Source organism: Astyanax mexicanus, chromosome 24, assembly GCF_023375975.1.
Source record: "Astyanax mexicanus isolate ESR-SI-001 chromosome 24, AstMex3_surface, whole genome shotgun sequence".
Taxonomy (NCBI): Eukaryota; Metazoa; Chordata; class Actinopteri; order Characiformes; family Acestrorhamphidae; genus Astyanax; species Astyanax mexicanus.
The window spans coordinates 18,183,706-18,202,687 of record NC_064431.1 but is presented as its reverse complement, the minus strand read 5'-3'; the positions used below and the strand labels follow the sequence as shown (position 1 = coordinate 18,202,687).

General features: G+C 38.7%; 1 protein-coding gene across 2 annotated transcripts; it reads left to right on the top strand.

Annotated features, from left to right (window-relative positions):
* The first annotated feature begins 1,344 nt into the window (after nucleotides 1-1,344).
* On the top strand, nucleotides 1,345-8,696 carry c24h20orf96 (chromosome 24 C20orf96 homolog). 2 transcript variants are annotated; one of them, XM_022682679.2, is made up of 8 exons: nucleotides 1,345-1,589; nucleotides 2,486-2,678; nucleotides 4,746-4,849; nucleotides 4,967-5,044; nucleotides 5,368-5,467; nucleotides 7,017-7,174; nucleotides 7,399-7,500; nucleotides 7,588-8,696. In XM_022682679.2, the coding sequence occupies exons 1-8, from the start codon at nucleotides 1,530-1,532 to the stop codon at nucleotides 7,732-7,734; spliced, it is 942 nt and encodes a 313-aa protein (XP_022538400.2). In that variant the 5' UTR covers nucleotides 1,345-1,529; the 3' UTR covers nucleotides 7,735-8,696. The 2 variants fall into 2 exon arrangements, with proteins under 2 accessions (XP_022538400.2, XP_007234796.3); XM_007234734.3 differs by having other exon boundaries at nucleotides 4,967-5,125; nucleotides 7,588-8,692.
* The last annotated feature ends 10,286 nt before the right edge of the window (nucleotides 8,697-18,982 follow it).

The window sequence follows — 18,982 nt, the reverse complement described above, 5'->3', positions numbered from 1 at the left end:
TGAAAGCCTCTTTGCCCTGTACATTTTTGTATTTACCAAAGGTGTGAAAAGTATTGACTTTCATAATAGGGTTTAAAATACCTAAATATTGAAGAATCAAATCAAACTTTTTACTCAAGTAAAAGTGTAAAAGTACTGTTTTTTTTAAACCTTTTAAAATATAAAAGTAAAAAAAGTAAAAATAATGTAAGAGGGAAAAAATGCCATTGCATTTAAACCAATGTATGTGTCATAATGGTATGAATGGTATGAATGTTTATACTTCTCATCCAATCACAATCAACTTCACTCTATCTGCATAGGTACTTTGTTTGAACGATGAGAAGCCGAAATGAAAACAAGCTGAAATGAAATAGGAGTAACAAGTTAAAAGCAGAGCAAGTTTTAAAAAATAAAATATAATAGAGTAACAATTAGGGCTGCCAATCTTTGGGAATCCCACAGTTCGATTCAGAATCGATTTTAGGGTTAATGATTAGATTTTTATCCGATTCTTTCAAATCGGTTGGATTTCTTTTTCTTTATCCTCCATACTTTAGCGTCGCAACAACAAACACAGTAACACGACACTACACGCCTCTCTGTAGCCTAATAAGGAGAGGCAGTAAGAGCAAAACTTTCCCTGTCTTGTTGCTGCTGCTTTTTAAAAAGCTTTAAAGTTAAAAAGCTCCGCTTTTTCTAGTATATGTGTTCTAGCATATTAAGCTAAAAAACTTTTATTGCCATGTTTATACATTTTCCAGATAAAAAATGTAAAAAAGTAGAAACATTAAAAAAAGGAGGGATGAAGGACACAAGTCGCCAGAATACAATAGCAATAAACTATAAAAAAAAAGGAATATAAAAGTGTTAAAGGTAACTGTATCCTTTTTCAGTTAAATTGTCTGGCAATTTTTTTAAATTATTATTTCTGCTCCTCACAATTAGAATTTCAGGAACAATTAAAAAAAGGAAATATTTTTTCTATCTTTTTCTAATAAATGTAGGTTGCATTATACCATCAGATTTTTGTTACAAGATGAAAAAAATGTAAAAATCGAGAAAAAAAATGAGACAAGAATATTATTTGTTTTTATTCTGTTAGCGAAAGGCAGAAATGGAAAACATAAAAAAAAATGTTCTACCCAATGTTCTATATTTAAATTTAGCCTGAAATGGTCAGGAGGTTGAGCTGATAAACGTTACACTGAAAGTTAAAGTTCTAATAAATTAGGTTATTTCTGCTCCGTTCAGTATTTATGTGTGAGTATTTATGTATTTATTTATATAGAGCTCCGCCCGCAGCTCCGGCTCCGCCCACTAGATGGCGCGAGAGCTCTGCAGTGCGTTTTTCAGCGCGCGGGCTGCTGGTTGCTAAGCTGCTGAAACTATAAAACAATAAGGCCTGTCTCTCAGTCAGAGCGGTGAGCTGTTTCAGTATTATACCTGTTTATATATCTGCAGGTAAAAGTGTTTAACAGCGGGGATAGTTAATAAACGCTCTGAGTGAAGCTACAGGTGCTGTGAGCAGGCGAAGGATTTCCTCTGATATGAATAAAGTTTCTCAGCAGGTTCTCCTGAGTTCTCTCAGAGAGGAGCTTCAGACTGTGGTGAGTCTCTGCTACTCCTAAAAACTTTCAGAACAGTCTAGAACATTACCTCAACTTTACCTCTTTAGGCTCATTGCGCTTAATTATCAGTAAAGGAGTTCAATAGTGCAGTGCAGTGGTTTATTATGACCCTCATGTTTGAACTTTGCACTTTTTTAACTTACTCTCAATATAATGATAAGAATATACATATAGTAGTGCATTTAAAAAAAGAGAATTTTATTGAAAAGTTCAAAATGTGAAATTCATATATTTTATATATATATATATATATATATATATATATATATATATATATATATATATATATATATATGTATGTATGTATTACACACATAGTGATCTATTTTAAGCAATTATTTATTTTATTGTTGATCATTATGGTTTACAGAAAATGAAAACCAAAAAATCAGTGTCTCAGAAAATTTGAATATAATATAAAACCAACTGCTACATTTGGCATGTGGGCAGTGTGCCAAGTCCTGCTGGAAAATTAAATCAAGAAATGTTGTCAGCAGAGTAAAGCATGAAGTGCTGTAAGAGTTTCTGTGAAAACACTGCACTGACTTTAGACTTGATAAAACACAGTGGACCAACACCAGCAGATGACATGTCTCTCCAAACCATCACTGATCATCAGTCAATTTTGCATTTCATTTGAATCAAGGGACCAGAGTCTGGAGGAAGAGTGGAGAGGCACTCAGTCCAAGCTGCTTGAGCTTTAGTGTAAAGTTTCCGCAATCAGTGATGGTTTGGAGAGACATGTCATCTGCTGCTTCATTGTTTTTACAATTTATTAAAAGCCAAAGAAGACTTCTTAACCAAGGGTACCAGTAAATATGGAGGGTGCTGTATGTAAAAAAATATAATTGTGTAAAAATCATGTTATTTTAAAGGATTACAGCAAGTGGGAGCGGACTAAAACATTACGATCAAATGGCTTAAAATCAACAAAACCAAAAATCGTGCACTGGAGCGCATCATGTCCTGATCATAAAGAGGCCAGATCATCACACAGACCAATCACAGGGCGAGGGGGGAACACTACGCAGCCCAATGAAAAAAAACACCTACAACCTGAGAAGTCCGGTGAGAACTCATCACCTGACAACTGATACACAATGTAATACCGTCTTCTTTATGCTGATCTATTATTGCTTTTTGTGCCAAGCTCATGAACTTGAACATTTTATTGCAGTAAGTAAACTAATCTTTCAGTAATTTGTTTGTACTGACATTTATTATGGGTGTTCTTGGCAGTGTTTTTATAGTGCGCACATTGATATCAGAACTATATCTTATCGACAGAAATTAAGAAATATATTGTGATATACATTTGGGTCAAATTATCCAGCCCTCACTGTTAAATATGTTTAAAAGTCGTACAAGTCGATAATATTCACCAAAAAATAGCTAAAAAAGCTAGTGTGAGGCGCAGTTAGCATCTAATGCTAATGCAGCTCCAGCAGTGCAAGCCGGAGTTAGCAAAAGGCTACAGGCCGATGATACTCACCTCAGAACGGCAAAGGCTAGCCCAGTTAGCGGCTAATGCTAATGCCTCTTCAGTCCCGAGTCTCTATTGAAATAAACCATAACACTGCACTTCAGAGGAGTGGCTTTACTGCTCCTTAATACCTGACTGGTAAAATTCATACATAAGGCGCACCAGATTATAAAAAAGAGTGCTTAGATGTGGCAACATACAAGGCAGCAAATCAGATCACAGTTCATTTACATTTACAGTTGTGGTGTTATTATGGCAATTTCTTTTTACTGACAATTTTCTGGAGTAGTAACAACATCTATAATAATAAAACAAGAATTGGGTGCAAAAATATACACACAATTGTAGAGACACTTATCCCAGGGGTGTCCAAACTTTTTTTGTTGGGGGCCAGAAGGAGAAATATATTTGAAGTCACAGGCCACAGACTCTGTAATAAAACAAATAATGAAATATACCACTTTAAATAATACATTTTCCTGATTATTTCATTTACACACCATTTTACTTGACTTACTATCTTTATCTTTGACAGTGTTGTGTAAACTAAGATTTTTCAAATTGATGTTTCATTTTATGACGCCCCTAATATTAAACTCCTTAATTACGGCAACTTTTAGACTCTTTTGCCCTGTTTCTGCGCTACAACAAAACACTCTCGCCACTTTTAGACTCTTTGGCCCGTTTTTCTGCGCTACAACTGCGCACTCTCCGCTTTTAGACTCTTTGGCCCGATTTTCTGAGCTAGAAACGCGCACCCTCTCCGCTTTTAGACTCTTTGGCCCGTTTTTCTGTGCTACAACTGAACACTCTCTCTGCATTTAGACTCTTTGGCCCGTTTGTCTACGCTACAAATGCGCACTCTCTCCTCTTTTAGATTCTTTGGCCCATATTTCTGCGCTTCAACTGTGCTCACTCTCTGCTTTTAGACTCTTTGGCCCGTTGTTCTGCACTACAACTTCACTCTCGCCACTTTTAGACTCTTTGGCCCGTTTCTGACACCTAGCGTTCAAACTTTGAATCTCACGTTATAAAAATTAGCTTAACAGCGGGCAAACTTTCATTCTATTTCTAAAATACCTCGCGGGCCGCTCCAAAAAAGAAAACGGGCCGCAAATGGACACCCCTGCTCTAGCCTACGCCTGGTATAAGCCATTTTGCCAATTGTTTCATGTTTATTTATCTGCTCAAGAGAGTCCTATTCTATTGGCAAATAGGCTTGGATGATATGACAAAAAACTCCCTAAGAAACTTTAACAAAGTATAATGTTAAAGTGTCAGTGTTTATTTGTAACAGAAGAAACACAGTATGCTGTATATTATTATGTTATTAATATACAGGCGTTTTATATGTAATATTCTATAATATATAGGTAAAGTTAAACAGTACATATCTAGTGTCTATATATATTTAAGATGATTGTAAGACAGTTGCAAAATTTGGTAGCATTTTATTGACTCATTTACTGTCCAACATGGGAAAAAATGACATATTTCACTATATTGAGTCTCATACTTCCACAAACCAAATTATGTCCACAACTACGGACACATTCTTTTATGGAGTTAAATCACAGAAAAAGTTTATATATATCAGTTTTTACAATTGCCCAGCCTCATCGGCAAGTCCTGTTCGTATTCTTATTCTACAGGGGCACCTGCAGCATCTTCTAGACTCTCCAGAAGAACCTTGAAAAACACTAAAAAGGAGCATCAGGAATCCATCAGCAGAAGTGATCAGATCCAAACACTGGAGGTGTGTGCAGCACGAGATAGCTCATATAGTTATTTATTGGGAATTTATACCCAGTTATTGGGTATTCATCTGTTATTATGGCATCTAACAGGTTATTTACTGACTATTGCTATTTAGCTGCTTATCAGGCTGCAGAGATGGTCTATAGCGGATATGGGAAGGCGGTGTGAAGATCTTCAGGAGGCAAATCAAAAGGTGATCAGAGATATCGAAAATACAGAGCGTGATTCCTTCTCCAGCGTTAGAGAATCCCTGAATCTACACCAGAAACTGGGGGTGAGTTATCAGTAAATCAGAACATAAACTTTAGCCCAAATTTGATGGGATTAGTTTTACATTGCAAGACAGTTATATACTGTATAATCAGGAAAACCGCTTTAATACCATTATGGAGAAGGAAGGCCTAGCGAGCAATCTGTGAGACTGCTACTTCCACAGAAAGTGTGCCATAGAGTCAACAAAAACTATGGGCAACTGAACTAGTTGTGGTGGTTTTGTTTTGTTTTTTCGTTTTTCAGAATTCAGTATCTGCCTTAAAGCGATGGAGTGACCAGCAGATCAGACAGGCCAAGTCAGATCTGAAGAATGAACTCGAGGAGGCAGAAAATCATCTATCTGGTTGAAATCCAATTCAAATTGCAACTATTTTTATAATCTGCGCAGTTATTACACTAAATATTTCCAGATGTTTCAGTAGCAGTGGTATGATTTTAAAATCCATTGGCAATATTTCTGTATACATCTGTTAGAACATCGGTTGTGTGCATTTTTGGCCATTTTTCTGTGGCTTTTTAACTGCTCATATCAAAAAATATTTTAGCCACAATTAAGAAGTATATTGTGATATAATTTTTGACCATTTCAGAGTGTGAGTTTATGTGATAGAGCAACACAAAGAATCAAGTAATTGTGAAGTGAAGAGAAAATGCATGGTTTAAGAAATGTTTACAAATAAAAATTTAGAAGATGAGGCATCAAATTGTATTCAGCCCTACTCAGTCAGTACTTTGTAGGGCCACATTTCACTGCCATTACAGTTGGGAAAATGTGGGGTTTTGGGGTACAGTATGTCTCTACCAGCTTTGCACATCTAGAGGTATGGGATTTAGGTCTGGATATGACTGAGACATTCTAACACACAAATATGCTTTGATCCAAACCATTCCATTGCAGCTCGGCTGTATGTTTAGGGTCATTGTCCTGCTGGAAGGTCATTGTCCAACTTCTAACATGTTTTCCTCCAGTATTACCCTGTATTTACCCCCGTTAATCTTCCCATCAACTCTGACCAGCTTCTCTGTCCATGCTAAGAAAAAGCAACCTTATAACATAATGCTGCCACAACCATGTTTTATAGTGGGGATGCTGTGTTCAAGGTGATGTGCAGTATTAGTTTTAGGCCACACACAGCGCTTTCCATTTATGCCAAAGTGTTTAGCTTTGGTCTTATCTGACCTGGGCACCTTCTTCCACATGTTTGCTGTGTCCTCTCCATGGAGTTATTATGGCTTGCTCTCAAAAATTGCTTTTTTCTTGTCTTCTTTGTTCCATAAAGGCCAGATTTGTGCAGTATATGACTAATGTTTGTCCTCTATTCAAAATCCTCCATCTGTGCTAAAGATCTCTGCAGCTCCCCCAGAGTGACCATGGGCCTTTTTCTGCTTCTCAGCTTAGTGCTTTCCTTGACTGTGCTGTCAGTTTATTTGGAAATGTCTTGGAAGGTTTGCAGTTTCCTTCCAGTTTCAAATGATGGATTGAACAATTCCCTGTGAGATGTTTATAGGTTAAAATATTTTGTTATGACCTAACCCTGCTTCTTCTTAACTTTATCTCTGACCTGTCTGGTGTGTTCCTTGTGTTTTAATGATGCTGTTGGATTGTTAATGTTCTGTATCAAACATTTGAGGCCTTCACAAAAAGCTGTTTTTACACACATGTGCATTCTGTTTAATAATTAGGTAACTTTTTAAGACAATTGCTCACACTGATTTTTTTTAGGGGTATCACAGTACAGGGAGCTGATTACAAGTAGACACCACACTCAGATTTTTATTTGTTAAAAAATTAAACTATGTTTCATTTACTTTTCACTTCACAATTACTTACTAATTTGTGTTGGTCTGTCACATAAAAATCCAATAAATATATATATTTTTTCATCATTTAGGACTTCAAGCTCAGCTAAAGGCAGTGACAGCAGATGTGGCTGATGCCCAGGCAAAGCTTCGTTGCCTAAAGACCTATAAAGACATGGAGTATCCAGTCAAAGCCCTGCAGATCACTGAAATGAAGAGAGAACTGGAGATGCTCAAGCAGGTACAGCAGGTAGGTACAGCTAGACCTGGACTTATATGACCTGGTTGGTTATATTTCGAAATCTTCCTATGTTTACACATTAGTATGGTATGTTTTGAATCATTTATTGGATCAGCTCTCCAGATCAAATGGGTTTTCATTCTTGGCAGGCTCTGTTAGACAATGTTTTGAATACCCATCTCAAAATCTTCTTCCCCTGCGGCATTTCTCCTTCTCTGTGTTTTTGTTTTTAGGCTGAATATGAGGAAGTGAAGCGCCTGTGTCAGGCGGAGATGACCCGTCTAGAGACACAGCTCATCCAGAGACAACATGAAGTGATGTCCGCCACAGCCCAAGTACTGGAGAACAAACAATAACAAACATTCTGTACATTCTGCTCTGTTGTTTTGTAGGACAGTAAGATTGTGTGATTTGTTTTACAGCAAAAACTATCCCAGATCCCTCCAGCTGTGATACGGATGGCCGCACAGAACCGAGCAATGAAGGCCGAGATTGATAGCTACAAGAAGTCGACCTACGTAGCTATAAGCACAGATTTGACTGAAATCAGATTGTGCAAGTTGATTTAGTATACAATATTTACATTTCTTATAAACATTCATTAATATAAATTCATTGATAAACGTCTGTAAAATGCCTGTACACCTTATTACTTCCACATGGAGTATCTTGAAGGAAGGAAATATAATGGATTGCTAAAAATCTGTTTTGTATTTTTATATTAAAAGATATTTCAAGGAATCAGATAGGAAATTTCAAATATTTTACATGTCTTTATTGAGTGGAGCCAATTGTCTTTGTCCTGGGAGTGTTCCCAATCGAGATGTTAAGCAAAGAAATATTATATCTGTTTAGATTAATGGTTCTGGTAGCTCAGAAAATGGTCACTGTAAATTGGTATAAACCTTTAACTCCCACTGCAAATCAATGGAAAGAGAGATTGGTAAAGGTTTATAACATGGAGAAAATAACAGCATTTATTTGATTTATTTAGGAAAAGGTGGAATCCACTTATTACATACCTAGATCTGACAGAATAGCCTGTTAGATTGTGTTAAAGGATACATGTATGTATGAGTATGAGCATTTATGTGTGTGTAGATAGGAGTATCTGTGTACAGATGTGCAAATGCGCTTTGCTGTGTATGTGTATGGGTATATATATGTGTATGTGTATGTATGTATATGTATATATGTACTGGACAGTAACATACTATATAGAAAGTACTAGACAGATGTTAGTATAAGTAATTATTATTACTATTTTTTTTTATCTTTCCGAACTGTAGAGTACAGGTTTTAATAAGATGTCCGCCCGCCAAGACGTTTTTTTTTCTTTTGTTTATGTTCAATTGTTCTATTTCATTGTACTGAAAATACAGTCTGTGGCTTAAATCTGTATTACAATGATCTTGTACTATTAACAGTATATGCCATTTATGCAATAAAAGTACTTCTGTTAAAAAAAAAAGATATTTCAGTTTTCCACATTTTAAAACGTTTCGCATGTATGATATTATAATACGAGATAAAGCTTGCTTTTCATCTGAGAGGAAGTCCTTTAAGCTTTTTTGTCTATTCATTTTGTTATTATTGTGTCCTAACCCTGCTTATGTGAGCTGATGCACATTTGAAACACTTTATGCAACTCAATCCCTTAAGAGCCTCCTTCACCACTGTTTACAAACACACGTACTACACACGGCCAATGACAGATCGCCCATTAACTGCAGCATTCACGAAATATCCACTTCACAGGAAACAGCTGGAGAATATTAATTCAGGGACTCTATTATAATAATTAGGATTCTAGTGTTCATTATACATTTGATCGCACACAAAAGAGATATGCAGATTGTGTATCGTAGAGGACTGTTCAATTAACCTGGCACGTTTATTCTCTCGCTGTTCCCGTACGTGCATCTGCCAGGTCGTTACAGATGAGACGGGCAAGAGGCAAAACCTTCGGAAAAAAAAAAACACTTACGTTTTTTTTTTCCAACAAACCAACAAAGCCATGGAAGGAAAAAGCTGTGGGCGACCGCAAGGACGTGTAATATTACAGTTTTGGAAAGGCTCCGTCTTAAAGATAAATGAAGAACAGCTAGCAGCACGCTGCACATTCATGGAATCCCAGTCAGTCATTAAAGGTTAATAAGGGTTTCGCATTTCCCAACAGCTTGTTCCAAAACACTTGGACGCGATTTTCCTCTCCACGACAAGCTCTCTCATCTCCCTCATCTCTGACAGAATCTCTAGCTGTTTAATTGCTCATTTTAGTACATACAGCTCAAAAAGCATTCATGAAACCCTTAAAGATGGGAAATTTTCAGAATTATGAATCACACCTTTTTTTCTGTCCTATTTTTTTTTTATTTGTCCCATTTACTCTCCAATTCAATCCCTGTTCATTGAAACTCTTCCTATAACTTCCTATAATGCTCCCAGCACTAGCAAGGTGAAGACCAGAACATGCATCCTCCGATAAATGTGAAGTCATACTTTGCATCTTTTCCAACTGCCAGCAATTAATGCAGCATCACTAGGCTAATAGATGTCTGTACCAGCCAGCATCCCAATAAGTGATGAGAGGAGAGAGCGCCACCTACTGTACCCACCCAGAGAGAGCATGGCCAATTGCACTCTCTCAGACTCTGGCTGCTGATGGAGAGCAGCATGATCTCAGATTTAAACTATCGATCTTCAGATTATAATGACAGAGAAGAATGGATTACAGACCTAAAATTAGACATTACTAATTGGGAAAATATATGCAATAATATATTCAATATGACCAATAATACAAAACTGCATTTAATTCAAATTTAATAAAAAGTTAATATAAAATTATCCTCCCAGACTTAAGATAACCATGCATTTTGGCTCTTTGACTTTTGGTCAAAGGTCCTGGACAGGCTCTCTAGGATCCTGGGCTTTAGCATTCCAATGTACCACATTTTTGCCCATCTCAATGACATTTCTACAATAATGATGGCCAACCATCTTAGAGATTTGATTTTAATTAATTTTAATAAAAAAATGTTTTTCTTTGGATTTAAAAAAATACAGTAAAACATTCAAGGCTGCATGATCTCCTTTTTACCAGTTTATAAAAGGCCAAGCTCCTCACATTCTACCTCACAAATGACCAGACTCTTATCAGTTACTAACTATGTTTGACTTTATGAACATAGTGTGCACCCTTCTTTTCTTCATTGCGTGTCTTTTGTTGTGTTTTCTTGTTTTTTCTGTCCTTTTGTTTCATTTTTCTTCGTTTTATTTGTGTAATCTGTGCTATGTATTGGCCTTATGAAACATTTTTTAAAATAGTTTTATGAATTCAAGGATTCAAGGAGATTTTATTGTCATTCGCATCACATGTGGTACATGAGGTGGAACAAAATTGTGATCTCAAGTCAAGTCAAGTCAAGTCAAGAGGCTTTTATTGTCATTACATCTGAGTACAGGTACACAGTGTGATGAAATTACGTTCCTCCGGAACCATGGTGCAACATAGAACCACAAGCAATAGACAACATAAAGTGCAGGAGTGACGACAGTGCAACATAAAATTACAAAATTATAACACTAAATAACAATAAATACAATAAATACAAAAGACGAGACAATTTAAAGACAGGACAGTGCAGTACCGATACGGTATAATAAAGTGTATAGTGGGGATAAGGTGCAGAGATGTGTGCCATACTGTAACATATAGAACATATATAATCACAGCAGTTACTGAGATAGAGTTTATAGTTTTTAAGAGTGCAGCAAATAAAGTCATGTCAGCCTCTGTGTGCTGACTGGGTGTGTGTGTGGGTGAAGTTCAGTTCTTTGTGAGTGTAAAGGCGGGGGGGTGTACAGTTTAGTTTTGTGCGAGTGTGTTGGGTGAGTGGTGGGTGGGGTGGGGGTTCAGTTCTGTCTCTGTGCGTTGAGAGGTCTGACTGCCTGGTGGATGAAGCTGTTGCAGAGTCTAGTAGTGGAGGCTCGGATGCTCCTGTATCTTCTGCCGGACGGCATCAGAGCGAAGAGTCCGTGTGAGGGATGGGTGGGGTCGTCCACAATGCTGGTGGCTTTGCGGATGCAGCGTGTGGTGTAGATCTCAGTGATGGAGGGAAGAGAGACTCCGATGATTTTCTCAGCTGTCCGCACTATCCGCTGTAGGGTCTTGCGGTCTGAGGTGTTGCAATTCCCAAACCAGACGGTAATGCAGGTGCTCAGGATGCTTTCTACAGTGCCTCTGTAGAACATGGTGAGGATGGGGGGTGGGAGATGTGCTTTCCTCAGTCTCCGCAGGAAGTAGAGGCGCTGCGGGGCTTTCTTGGTTATGGAGCTGGTGTTGAGGGACCAGGTGAGGTTCTCTGCAATGTGAACACCGAGGAACTTGGTGTTATCCACAATTTCCACAGCAGAGCCGTTGATGTTCAGCGGGTGGTGGACACCTGGAGCTCTCCTGAAGTCAAAAACCATCTCCTTGGTTTTATCCACGTTAAGAGATAGGTTGTTGGTTCTGCACCAGTCCGTCAGCCACTGCACCTCCTCTCTGTATGCTGACTCGTCGTTCTTGCTGATGAGGCCAACTACAGTTGTGTCATCAGCGAACTTGATGATGTGGTTTGAGCTGTACTTTGCAGTACAGTCATGAGTCAGCAGAGTGAACAGCAGTGGGCTGAGCACACAGCCCTGGCGGGCGCCGGTGCTCAGTATGGTGGTGCTGGAGGTGTTGTTTCCAATCCTGACTGATTGTGGTCTCTCAGTCAGGAAGTCTAAAACCCAGTTGCAGAGGGAGGAGTTCAGGCCCAGCAAGCTCAGTTTTCCTATCAGATGCTGAGGGATGATGGTGTTGAATGCTGAACTGAAGTCGATGAACAGCATTCGAACATAGCAGTCTTTGTTGTCCAGGTGGGTGAGAGCCAGGTGGAGCGCAGTAGAGATGGCACGATCCAGTTTACACCCAAGAGCTGTTGTTAGAATAGATATATAGATAAAATAAGAAAACTCAGTACCACTTCACGGCAGAACACTGCAATCCACAAAGACCGCTTCTTACATAACCCCCCATAACCCCCCCACCAAACTTATGCGACCCATTATACAAAGCCCAGGATGTATTTATCCAGGCCTTCAATCTGCAGCTCTTTTCCATCGAAAGAGACGTTTGTTTGTCTTTTCTCACATCATGTCATCCTCAGTTCTACAAACTGTTTTTATGATGGAGATTTCCATTTCTTGGAGGATAATAGCATCCAGATTCGGGATTTCCTGAATCACTCGTGACAGAGGCTTAAGTTCAGTGTGTGCAGATGGCCCTAGCCCCAGCAGAGACCGTTCCCCCGTTTCCTGTGTTAAACAGAACCGTCCCAGGCTGTAATGGTCCTGTTTAAGGGCAGATGTTCCATAAAGAGTCTCTGTTTGCGTTCTGATTTACAGACTTTGTAACCACAGCTGCTTGGACAACCTGCACATAGCCATGGCTGTGTGTGTGTGCGTGCATGTTCTTGTGCTTGTTTTGCTATACGTGTAAGGGCAAGGATAGTAATATATGACATTTATCCCTAGTTCTTTAAATCAGAAGTTGCTCATTTTTTCTTTTAAATTCAAAGCAGTAGTATACCTGATTAATGGTATCAGTGTCCAGTCATGACCATGACGCATTACTTAGTACTCTAATCTGATTCGTTTTTTCAGTAACTAGTAATCTAACGCATTACTATTTCCAATCCAGTAATCAAATTAAAGTTAATCATACAAGTCACTGGGCGTTACGTTTTTTTGTCATTTTCCTAAGTAAAAGATATTGTAGCTCCCAGCAGAACGCATTAAAAGAGTGAACGAGACAGATATTTACAGTTGTCACTTTCGGCCACAACCACACCAAAATAACAACAGGCTAGTGAGCTAAGAGGCTAACACTAGCACTCAGGCTAAACATACACTCTCTCACACACACAGTCTCTGCTCTCTCTCTACCTAACATACACACACACATACAGCGAGCCTCCCTTTTCCTGCTCCTCACACACACACGAGCCTCTCTCGCCTGCCCCCCCCCCCCCACGCTCTCATCCAATCACACGCTTCTCTTATACCCTCAACACAACAGTTCATGTTTTTACAGTCAGTAAACACAGAACATTACTGCAGATTCGCTACAGTATATTTTTACTTTGTTCTTGCATCTCATCTCGGGAAGTGACGTTTGGCCTATGTGACACACGTGTAACACCTCGCAGCAGCACAAACGCTGGAGCGAGGAGAGAGATGCATGTTTTCTAGCTGGAAATACAGACACTATTCTGAGTTTGTATCCGCTAAATATGACAACAACAATTTTAGTTGTTGTTAGCTGTCTCTGCTGGCGACAAAGTGCTAAGGAGCTTTAAAAACACTTTGGCAAATTTAAAGAAACATTTGGAATCACAGAGGAGGAGCCAAGCTTCCAGTAAAGAGAGTTTTGCCAAAACAAGTTACTTTTTAAAAGGGTAATAAGTAATCAGATTTAAAGTAACTATGCCATCACTGTACAGAGTAGACTGGTAGGTGTAATTATTGGCTGTATCTGCCCTCCACATTTTGACAGAATTTCATAAATGAACAAAATGAAGAATTTTACACATTAACCTGTACTCTTCCAAATGCTTCCAAGTGCAGTTACACATTCTCACCAGAGAGGTCTCTAAATCTGCAAAACTCCAACATTTGTGGACTGTTGATTTAATTGGAAAAACTAAGAGTGTGATAAATTACTTTTGGTTACTGAGATTAAAGTTATGGTTAGGGTTAGTGTTTGGTTTGAAGTGTTAATTAACTAGAGTACTCTTCGTGTGAATAGAAGGTCCTCTCAAGTACATAAAAACAAAGATGTATGTGTGTTTACTGGTGCACCCCCAGGTCCCTGCTGAGGAGATAAATGGTTTATTCGATTCTGGAGTTTGTTCCCGTTACGTGATAAGACACAGCGTCTGGTGGTCGCTGGGGAGCTGTCCGATGGTTTATGCTGTCAGCAGGAGTTAGTAATTGCGGCCCTCCGTGTTGATTTATAGCGTGTGTGTAAAGTCTATGTATGGGAAAATGGGAGCCTTGGTTAGTGTCCCGTTATTCATACAGCATTTGAGAGCAGGTGGAATGTTTAAGGGGGATACACTCCTTGGGAACAGCCATACCTGTAAAATCAGTTTATAAAGGTGTTAAACTTGTGAAGTAGAATAAATCTGGGCTCGCAAATTTGTGAGGTTGCTAACTTTTGGCATACCAGTGTATCTCTGTAAGGGTGCCCAAAGTCTTTGCATATACTATATGGGCATGGTTGATCTTTATTTCGGGGGCACTGCAGATATAGATGTCAGCTTAGACATACCAAAAGAAGAATGGCTGCCTAAATTAACTGTATACCAAAGAGCTAAATTGATTCACCCTTTTGCTGATATATAGTCACAGTTTGGTATCTTAAGAAAGTCTTAGCTACAGAAAGCACAGCAGCTCACTGCGCTGCAAAACAGTAACACTAATAATAATAGGTGTATTGTTAATCAAATTTTATGTAATGCTGTATTTAATTACCCTGTGCTATTGTATATCTTGAGACATGTTTGCGGGAACAATATGACAAAATAGCATCTAAAACACTTTATTGCTTGGTATCCTTGGTGCCTAATGTCTCTTAAGTGTTGTAAAAAAAGTGTCCCAACTTTTCTTGGGGGGTGAGTTGCAGGCCTGAAATGTAGGAATGGATGTTTAATAATAAGTAAATTTAAGTTAATCAGACAACCATGAAATATGTATAAAAGACAAAGTAAATGTAGAAAACCGTGCCCAACCTTTTTTAGTTTAGGATTAGGGTTATCCAGGGCTGTGGACCTTTGTATTGGAGCACCTATTCCACTCACTATACTAACCATAACATACAAGTTCAAATAAAGCACATTTCTTTCACAGCAATTTTTTTCATTTTTTGCTGTAAAAAATATCTTTCTTTTTTCTCCGAAAAGTGAGAAAGGTTCGACATATTGCTGTTTATTGGAAGGTCTTAATTAATAAAGTACACTGATCTGATGCACAGAATGATAAAAAGGGTTGCAGATTCTACAGAACCTATGTTCTCTACTTTTTTGGGATCGTTTATTTGTCCTGAGAGCACAGCAGCTCTAACTCCTCTTGTAAATCTCTGTAAACCCTGCAACTGCAGTTTTGGGACATTGCTGTAATTGACTTAAGTGTGGGAACGAGCTTGGATCTGTAAACAGTTAGGGCCTTCATCACCCCAATGCACGGCCCAATGCTTTGATTACTTCTGTTGTTTTAGTTGGAAAAGATTCAGCTGAGCCTCAGAGAATAGGGTTTCCTGGTAAGGCCTGCTGGACTTTAGCAAGAGATGTCCTCACTGTCCCGTCCTGTGGTGAAAAAAACAAGGCGATTGTGATGAAATTCCACAACTTTTTTTTGAGAAACATAAAAGCTAATCAGACTGTTTTTGTTGAATGGTTATGTAGCTAAAGCATCATCTGGCTCTACTTCACAGCAGCATGGAGGCATGGTCTGGGTGAGTGCAGATTGTACATGAAGGAAGGTGAGTAATGCTGAAAGGTTGATAAGGCTTGTGGAGGTGGGTGGCTGAACTTGACGTCATGTTTTTGGATGGACTGGACTGAACTCCGCCTGAGAGTCAGCATTTGGCTGTCTAAGCATCTGAACTTTCTGAGGGCCAACAAGACTCATAACTGGGGGATCTGAAAGCATATCCGTCTGAGTTTATGAATCCAGTCAGTAATATAAACACAATGGCCCATTTCACTAATGCGCTATGGCTGAGACCACTTGGGTTTTGGCTCTGGAGACAGGAAGTACTGGGCGATTGTGACAAGATTAAGTGATATTAAGGACTTCATTGATACCATCCCCAATCAGAAAAGGCTACGACAAGATGAAAAAGGGTATTAAAAAGTGCAGTGTTTCTTATATTCCACTTCTTGAACCCAAACTTTTTCATGTTTTGTCTGCTCAACTTTAGTTCATGTATTAATTCCTGCATTTTAGAGCTGAACAGTGCACTAGTAATGTTACTAGGGCTAGTAATGAGGTGATGTCAACAGCTTAATAATAAGCCAGCCACCATCGCCTTCATTTGCAACAGGGTCCTAATTAAAATCCTGAACTGCTACGTACTGAAACCATAACATTTTAGTGGTGAAAACAGGTTCTGTTCAAGATCCAACAAAGGTCTTACAGTTTTTCCCAAATGTTTACACAAAAAATGTGGAACTGTGCACACAAATCCAAAAACATGAAGCTCATGTGTCAACATTGTGACTCCAAACTGCTAAACTCTAAACACAATTTTATATGTTCTCACTCAAATATCATTCTAAATCACAGCTTTGCAAATCACTAAACACAAATTTCATCATTTAGTACACCTTGCTCACCTGAGAATCACTGACCCTCAAATACAAAACTCTAATTACCAAGTAGTCTCACACAAGTTGCAGCTATGTAAACTTAATTAGAAGAATGTTTCAATCATTTGTCAGAGTATAAAAGAGGCCTCACGTGACTGATACAGCTCTTCTATGTTGTCATCTGGGATAATGTAAGTTTCCACTGGGCAGCTCTGGTCAATGATTGGTTCTCTAAATCCACAGTTTCTTGTGCTGCATATTCCACCATATTCCCCATTTCTCAATCCAATAGAGGAATTCTTTTCTGTATGAAGGTGGAAAGTGTACAAACGCAGACCCCACGAGCGTGTGGCGCTACTTCATGTAATGGGGGAGGCATGTGATGACATCCACGCAGATGATTGCCAAAGATGGATTCGCCATGCAAGGCATTTTTACCCCGCTGTTTGGCGAGAGAGAATATTGCAGCTGATGTAGATGAGGTCCTCTGGCCTGGCCGAGATCAGGGGTCTGATGAACAGTGATCTGTTTCTTTGAATTTTGCAATAAATATATTTTTGTGTCCTCTTTGTATGTGATTTTTCCTTATCATGTTTCTCATTGTGAAAATAGGTGAAAATTACAGTTTTGCAACATACAGTTTTTCCCAAATTACATTACATTACATTACATTACATTTGGCAGACGCTTTTGTCCAAAGCAACTTACAATAGTCAAGTACAATGTAAAATAAGTTTAAAGGAAAAACATCTTTGGATAGGGATAAAAGGAGGACAAAGGGTATAGGATATAAGAGTGAAGGAGAGGAAGAAGGAAATGAGGTTAGAAGTAGTTAGTGTGTTAGAGGTATTAAGAGAGTAAGTGCTCTTTGAAGAGCTCTGTCTTCAGGAGTTTCTTAAAGATAGCGAGAGATTCTCCTGATCTGGTAGTGGAGGGTAGTTTGTTCCACCATTGGGGAACTCTGTATGAGAACAGTCTGGATTGCTTTGTGTGAATGTTTGGCAAAGCGAGGCGACGTTCACTGGAGGAGCGCAGCGGCCGGGAGGTAGCGTAAGCCTTCAGGAGCGAGTGCAGGTAGGAAGGAGCCTGTTCTGACATCACCTTGTAGGCGATTGTAAGAGTTTTGAATTTGATGCGAGCATCAACTGGTAGCCAATGGAGCTCAATGAGCAGCAGGGTGACATGTGCCCGTTTTGGCTGGTTGAAGACCAGACGTGCTGCTGCTTAAAAAAATGTTTAAACGCATTTCTAGAAACTTGGCTCAGTTTCTCAAAACTCTAAACACAAACTAAAAATGATTAACTCCTTTGTTGAAACTTTACAAATCTCCAGCAAAACTGATTCCTTCCACCAAAACAACACACACAGCTATTTTATGCTTATCTCCTGCAGAGCATCAAATAAACACTGACAAGATAAATTCAGAGCACTGTTATCAGAAGTATTTGGTTATGTTTTTGACTTCATGAGGCCGCTGTACAAATTCAAAAGCATACAAGTCCATGGAAATATGTTGGCTTTCTCTTGTTTTTATTTGTTGTGGTGTAGGACCCCCCCATTTACAGTACTAGACAAATATAAGCTATATGTACTGTATGTAAAATGTTGCAAAACTGTAATTTTCACCTATTTTCACAATGAGAAACATGATAAGGAAAATTCACATACAAAGAGGACACAAAATGTATTTATTGCAAAATGCAAAGAAACAGATCACTGTTCATCAGACCCCTGATCTCGGTCAGGCAAGAAGACCTCATCTACATCAGCTGCAATATTCTCCCTCGCCAAACAGCAGGGGAAAAACACCTCGCATGGCAAATCCATCTTTGGCAATCATCTGCGTGGATGTCATCACATGCCTCCCCGATTACATGAAGTAGAGCCACACACTCGCGGGGTCTGAGTTTGTACACTTTCCACCTCCATGCAGAAAAGAATTCCTCTATTGGATTGAGAAATGGGGAATATGGTGGAAGATGCAGCACAAGAAACTGTGGATTTAGAGAACCAATTATTGACCAGAGCTGCCCAGTGGAAACTTACATTATGCCAGATGACAACATAGTAGGGCTGTATCAGTCACGTGAGGCCTCTTTTATACTCTGACAAATGATTGAAACGTTCTGCTAATTAAGTCTAAACTGGTGTAACTTGTGTGAGACTTCTTGGTAATTAGGGTTTTGTATTTGAAGGTCAGTGATTCTCAGGTGAGCAAGGTGTTCTAAATGATGAAATTTGTGTTTAGTGATTTGCAAAGCTGTGATTTAGAATGATATTTGAGTGAGAACATATAAAATTGTGTTTAGAGTTTAGCAGTTTGGAGTCACAATGTTGACACATGAGCTTCATGTTTTTTGGATTTGTGTGCATAGTTCCACATTTTTTGTGTAAACATTTGGGAAAAACTGTATTA